General features: G+C 40.5%; 1 protein-coding gene across 2 annotated transcripts in view; it reads left to right on the top strand.

The window, feature by feature from the left end:
* Nucleotides 1–7,235, top strand: part of pitpnm3 (PITPNM family member 3) — a 102,303-nt gene that overhangs the window by 71,465 nt on the left and 23,603 nt on the right. For both annotated transcript variants that reach the window (XM_013912486.1, XM_013912487.1), the window contains exons 9-10: nt 1,849–2,006; nt 2,234–2,404. In XM_013912486.1, the coding sequence (XP_013767940.1) occupies nt 1,849–2,006; nt 2,234–2,404 (329 nt within the window). The remainder of the gene's footprint in view (nt 1–1,848; nt 2,007–2,233; nt 2,405–7,235) is intronic.

Below are 7,235 nucleotides of genomic sequence, written 5' to 3'. Positions count from 1 at the left end.
GTGTGTGTGTGTGTGTGTGAAGACAAAAGCTAAAAATAGAATCAGAAAGCAATCAAAGCACTATTGATTTGGCTTTTAAGGATGGCTGGAGACTGTTGGCTAATCCGTCCTCTTTGTGTAGGACTTGATGGGAAATGTTGGCTTGCTGGTAAGCAAATGGATCTCGTCATTCAGCAGCAGTGGGTTCTGTCTGAGACCAACTCGGCTGTTCAAACAACTGTCAGTGTGATACAGACTGTGAAGACCGGGTGAAAAGCTGCTCTGGCTGAGTCATTTAGGCCCAGGGCTTGCAACAACCCCAGAATGTTAAAACATGCAAGCCTACATTTGAATGTGGACAAAGAAAAAGGATCACAAGTCAACTGCTCCAACATTCAACTGTTCACCATAAGAGATTTTGGATTACCTCTACTTTCATTTAAAATGTTGTCTTATTGCACATATAACCCTGCTACACTGCCAGCTTTTGTCATCATGTTAGCTAAATCCTGCACACACACGCCAGAAATCTGTATTAAAATGATCTTTTTGTATTAATTTCCTACTTGCTCATATTTTTCATGGAAAGCAGAGATGTTAAAAGTGATGAATGTACCTTAATCTGTGTTAAGAGGGTGAAGTGTTCGTTTGAATGTTATGTACACACCAGTGATGGACTGTGTATTTTTGTCCATTTAATAACATTTTCCATTTAGCTACTGTGAATCATGAGCACTATCTTAATTCAGTAACATTTTTTGCCAAAGAAGAGCTTGTGAATTAGTGCATGTGAGCGTGAAGATAGCATGGTGATTCAATTTAGCTCAATTTATTTTGGAACCAAATAACAGGAAAAGTCATCTCAGGGCACTTTACGTATTGAGGCGGAGACCTTATATTAATTTAGATACGACAATTGCCTTTGAGCGGGACATTTGCTGACAGTAGGCAGTAAACTCTCTTTTAATAGGAAGGAGCCTCAGGCTTTGGAAAGGGGGACCATCTGCCCTGCATCTGAGGAAGGGCAAGAAACCCCCCTACACACAAACCCCAAAAAAATAGAAACATGTCATAGTAAATATAGGGTTTTTTTTGCAATTTTTAAAGGGATTAAAGGCTTGTAAGCACTCGTAAAAGTGTCCTGGATATGTGTGGATACAGTGAACAATATGTTTTATGAGAAATAAGCATAGAAATATAAAATACATGAGTCTTATAAGTCCTCTATATAAAATACAAGTGTGTACTTTAAAGGGAAACTTTGAATGACATTTTTCTTATTTATTCTCTGTATGAGAATAAGCACTGAGCATGTTTGATTATTCAGGCAAGTAGCCAGAGATCAGAAACAAACACCTATAAATGGAGGTATGTGCAGAAAGATAGAGGAAAGAGAGGGAAATGGAAAAACTACAGGTGAGAGAAGGGCATACACTGTACACCTTTGGACTCTTAGACCATGGAACCAGTTAGTAGGGGAAAAAAGCTTGGTGGTGTTGATGGAGCTAAATCAGGCAGACAAATTGGGCCGCACTACATCATTCACATGTAACATGTCTTTCTGTTTTCGAGTGGTATAACAAACGCTCGCTCCCAATTTGGCGGCCCATTCAAGCTATAAATTTCCCAACTCCCCCTCTGAGATGTCAGTGCTGCTCCTTCACTGTTTGCTGTTTCAACCCCTTCCACCAACCGAGCATTTAGCATTAAGCGCCGGGGGGATGTTTACTCATCGCTCCCCAGTTTCTGCGTATTCAGATCCTAGATGTCAGAACTCTAATTATATTTTTGTCTTGTACTGAATTATGTTAAATGTGAGTTGCCTGTATGAATGATGTATATTATGTCTGTTTTTTTTTAAACTTCCAGTTTGATGAAGGAGGGAACGGAGGTGCGTGGCGGCAGTAGTACTAGTCTGGTGTTGAACCCAGGCAGATTTGACTTTGAGGTATCGGACTGCTTCCTGCTGGGCTGCCCGCTGGGCCTAGTGTTGGCCATGAGACGCACTGTGCTGCCCGCTGTTCAGGGTAAGAAGGAGAAATGATGCAAAACATGTATTTAAGTACTGTAGTTTTAAATTTAATACAATCAATATGTTGTTTTTCTATGAAAACGTTGTAACAGTTTACACTGGGTTAGGGTAAACTGATTTTCACTTTGCTTTTATCACTCCACTTATCCAAAGGGCTTGCGTGACTCAGGTTGAAATCCTTTCTTATGGTCATGCTTGTCATTTGTGTTTTCTGACCCTCAGTGAGCCAGCTTCATCCAGCCTGCTCTCAGATTTTCAACCTGTTTTACCCCTCGGATCCTTCGGCTTCTAGACTCGAGCCGCTACTGCAGCCTCTCTTCCACAAGTTGCCACCATTTGCTGTGCCACGCTACCAACGCTACCCTCTTGGAGATGGACGTTCGGTGCTCATAGGTAGGCCGAGTGATTTAAGCCTGGAAATCAATTTGCTGATATGGGAGGACTGCTGCTCCTGAATATTTCATTGCTTAATCTATTTTCTCATTTCTAATTTCATGAAATCTGGTTTGAATTCTGTTACTCTGACTGGATTACAGGGGTAGACTGACTACAGAGAGACTCAGTGACTTAGCAGTGTGAGTTCTCCCATTTACATTTATACAGGACACAGAGAGCCTTGATCCCATCTGTGTGTTTTTGTCCTATAGAGGCAGAACCGAAATTGCCCCCTAAAGCCTGTGGTTCAAGTAATTATACTTTATCTTCTTGTGGTGGAGTACCATTGGCTTGACACTTCTCTCTGAGGATCAGTCACAGTATGTGAGGTAGTCAGCTGTTGGATCTGGCACAGCACTGCTGTAATCTCTCTGGGATTCTTGGTTGTAGGGACTCCATAATGAGTCCCTGATTTATTTGGTGCATGTTTTAGCCCACTCTTGGGACATAAAGCTTCTCTCTTAACAGCAGTTATGATGCATCGTCTGGTTCCCCTTTCTCTCCATCCACCTACATTACTGAGAGAAAGTAGGACAAGGACTGATTGCTTGTTTTAACAGCCTACGGGAAGAGATATGAAGATAAGGCTTTGTGGGTTGGTGTGAGGCTTTAGAAAATTGTATACCCTGCTATTGAAGTGCAAGCTTTAGAAATATGTTGAACTAAGAGCAGATTTGTCAGTCGTGTCTACTCAGTTATGGGGAAAATTAATTTCCATTTTGCTTTCAACTATCCTTTTTTATTAGAAACCCTAAAGTGGTATACTACTAAGAAAGAAAAGAGCAGAAACAGTTTATTTAGAACCAGACATGCATGTAATTTTATCAGTTTCTGTGTCACACTTGTTTCCCCTTTAGAAAAGCTGGGGACACAAGTGAACAAAAAACAATTTTGTGCACAAACAGAGATGATGTACATGTTTGTTTATGATTTTTGACAAATATTTGATGAAATGCTCGGCATTACACTAAAATAAAAATCAGTAAGTGTGACTCACACGAGTCTTGTTGCACATATGAGATGGCAGTCAAAAATTGGCTGCCCTGCCTGTCATAGTTTTGGGTTTCTGTTTCTGTTATTTCCTGTTTTAATTTTGAGATTCCTTTTTAAAAAATTGCTTTATGTTTTTGAAGATTGTTCTGCTGCACCACTGTACAGTTAGCTCATTACTCACCCAGCATACATACTCTCCAATTACCTTTGCTTCTTTTGGCTACAGCCTGTTGATTGAAGGCTGGAACTTCAATGCAGTTGTCCTCTCTGTGGGTCCTTTCCTGTGAGAAGCTGCATGTCAGGCAACAAAAAATAAATAAACAAAGACTTCAGCATTGTTGTATTTCATTAAAAACAGGAATAAGCTATTAGAAACTGTCATGGCTGTATGCACGCAGGCAGGGATGGAGGACCCAAATGCAGACTCCAAAAGGGCAGATGTGAGCTTTAACAGCTTTATTGCTGGACACAAACTGAACTAAACTGAGAGACACAAACATAAGCTAAACCGGCAAGGGAGACAGGACACACCGCTTGGTGAGGGTACGACGTGACGGCAAGTAGGAGCAGACATGGACACTAAATACACACACTCAGTAACAAGGAAGTGGCGCACAGGAGGGAGACACACCTGAATCTAATTGGCCAAGACGAGACAAGGGAAGCAAGACAGAATACACTAACCTGAGACACGGACCTTTAAAGTAAAACAGGAAACACACAGACAGAACTTACAGACACAGACTCACGATACTGACACATCAGGAACATAAGGAGAGGGACAACTAGACAGGAAAGGCGGGACCGGGGCAGGTACAGAGACACCGACCAGACACTAAACAGAGGGAGCACTGAGTACAGGGACCAGAGACATGAGGAGCACAGGGACCAAAACCTAAGAGATAGAAATACCAAACAGAAATCAAATCCTAATATACATGAAGCAAGATGAAAACAAAGACTAAGAATTAAAAACGAACAATGCAAAATCCAAAACACTGGGTCACTGACTCAGGACCATGACAGAAACACCACAAATAAGCACATTTTTAGCACTTTAGTTACTATATGTTACATATAAGAATAATGTTTCCCATATCACTCTACTGCATGCTGAAGCATTTTTTGAATAGTGAGCAGATTTCTCTGAGCACTTATTGCTATCCAAGTAATTAGTGAGAAATTTGGTTATTTTTTTCATTTCCTGTAAGGAGGGTTCAGTTATGTAACAGAAACCTCCGAGTGTCAATGGGGAATGCTTAACACAGAACCATGTAGGGTTATTCTTTGTTTGAAATGAATCTAATTAGCTAAACTACTGTATCTACTCCTGGAGCAGTCATTGAAGCAGTCATTAGATCCTTGAATCATTTGTTGTTTAAACATGGACTCATGGCTGATTCTTCAATGAGACCTATGTAAAGGAAATATCTGACACATGCTTGAACCCCTGAGGTCTTTTTTTCCTTTTATTTAAAAAAAATGTAATTGCATCCAGCTGGTCACAAATGGAGATGCTTGACACCTCTTAGAGCCAGAAGTGCTGATAAAGGTGATGAAGTGTAAAAAGCACACAGACAGACACAGACGGCTTGCAGCTACATTGGGTTTTAATTATAGGTCTGCATCCTTGTTCTGTTGATCAGACTTGGAAGCTCTCAAATTGCGATGTGTGTTAAATCAAAAACCATAGACAGGTGCAGGCGCACAGAAGTTACAGGGGCGCTCACATTACCCATTTCCTGCTCTGTAATATGGTAATTAGTTGTTATAAAGGCATGGAGAGCCAATCAAATCAGGCTCCTGTGGGTATGACTTTGACATCTACATCTGCCAACAGTAGAGCTTTTATTATGATGAATGCTGCTAATATACAGAGAATGGGCCCTCTTGTTATTGATTTCCAGCAACAGCCCAATGGGAAATATGATCATCCAAACAGCAAATGCAAAAGGAATTATAATAATCCTTATCAGTATTAATGGCACAGCTAATGGCGTTTTAATGTAAAAGGTTGACGGCAGTATAATTTAGTTCACCATAAATGTATTTGTTAATCAGATGTTCAGTATGGAGGCTGAGAGCGCTGCAATGGCTGAGTGGGTTGAAAGTCTCTTTTCATGTCTTTTTGTGACAACGACTTTCTAAGGATCATCCTCCCTCACTTGCAAAGTCCTCTGTTCATCCTTTCTTTTACCACTCATTCTTCACACTTATTTAAAATTCCTTCTATGTAAATACTGGTAATTTAATCAAACCTCTGTTTGCTCTTATTGCTTTAACTTAGGCACACAAAGACATGCATATAAGCAGGGGGTAAGAAAAGCTGGAAAATGTATGTCCCCTTCCATCTCCATTTTTCCTGGCAACTCTAGCAGATTTTTATGACCCTCTTCTTCCTCAGCACGCATCTTTGGTGGTTTGGTGAATGCGCATGTTTCAGAAAATGACGCCAGAGTCAGTGCCGCCCCCTCCTTTTCTGCCTCTCTTTGCTCATTGTGCTGTGAAAGAAAGATAGGGCTGTGCAATTGTTCGATAGACTGAAAGAGAGGAAGGTTCCTCTGAGAGGCTTAGGGCAGGTCTCATTAATGAAAGCAGGATGTTGAGTGTGTCTGCATTTGTGTGTGCTTACTTTGAACACTTTTGTTATGGGGACAGTGGGGGTAAAGCTTCACAAGATCCCCCCCATAACATTTTACAGTGATGTTTAAGCTTAGAAAATGATTAGGTTTGATTGGGTTTACAGCAGGAGTACTGCAGTGAAACTTGAATCAATGTGATGTCCTCAGTTTAAATACAACTGTGTCTGTATGAGTTATAAAGTAGTGACAGGAAGTACAGGAAGGATTTTTTTTTCTTCCAAATTATTAAAGTGAAAATAGAGCACTACCACTATAAAACACAAGGTGTATGGATTTTTGTGTGATATTGATGTACAGCTTTGGAAATTTTCATTTAAACAAAATTTATGCCCCTCAAATAATACATTTAAGCCAACTGTCTGATTACTGTTTAGATCTTGGCCTCTTGTGATTAGCACCAGGTCACTGACAGAAAATCCTTTGGTGTACTGAGGAGAATTTATATGAAGTCCTACTCCTGTACAGTATGGGTAGATATTGGATATTTCCAAGGCCTAATGCTCAGTCATGAAGTAAAAAAAACAACATTTTATTGGGCTGGAAACAGAAGTCGTAATGGTGCAAAAGTCTGTGGAGTAGCTCTAGCTGCAGGTAGAGCAGGTTATATACTAATTTGTTATCTACTAAAGGGTTAGTGGTTCATACCCGGCTGCTCCAGTCGGCATGCCAACGTATCCTTGGGCAAGGAGATATAAAGTGCTAGGCATAGGAAAAGAACTGTGTTACTGGGTGAATGTTGTATATTTAACACAAAGTTTAAAAAAGTCTACAACTCCAGGTAAACAAACAAGCACCACACTGGGAAAGCACACAGATGCTCAAGACTGAGGGGAGACATGAGAGAGCTAATCAGGGGGATGGACATAGCTGGGTGATGAGAGACAGATGAGGATAATCAGACAATCAATGGGAGGGTGTCAACTCAAAATCAGACACAGATTCTAATAACAGTGACTTGTGTTTGGGAAACAAACAACTCTCACGGAAATGAGGAAACACAACAATACTGTGAGTGAACGAGCTAACGTGAAGATAGCACAGTAAATGTACTCTGACAAAACAAGGGCCAAGAAATGACAAAAAAACTGAAACTGCAAACAACACAGTGTAGGAGGACAGGTATGAAGGTAAATATTAGGGGTGCAACGATATTC

The sequence above is a fragment of the Pundamilia nyererei genome, unplaced genomic scaffold (genome assembly GCF_000239375.1).
Source record: "Pundamilia nyererei isolate P.nyererei 1_Seehausen unplaced genomic scaffold, PunNye1.0 scaffold00091, whole genome shotgun sequence".
Classification (NCBI taxonomy): domain Eukaryota; kingdom Metazoa; phylum Chordata; class Actinopteri; order Cichliformes; family Cichlidae; genus Pundamilia; species Pundamilia nyererei.
The sequence above is the reverse complement of the archived record's forward strand: the minus strand, read 5'-3'. Positions and strand labels throughout refer to the sequence as shown.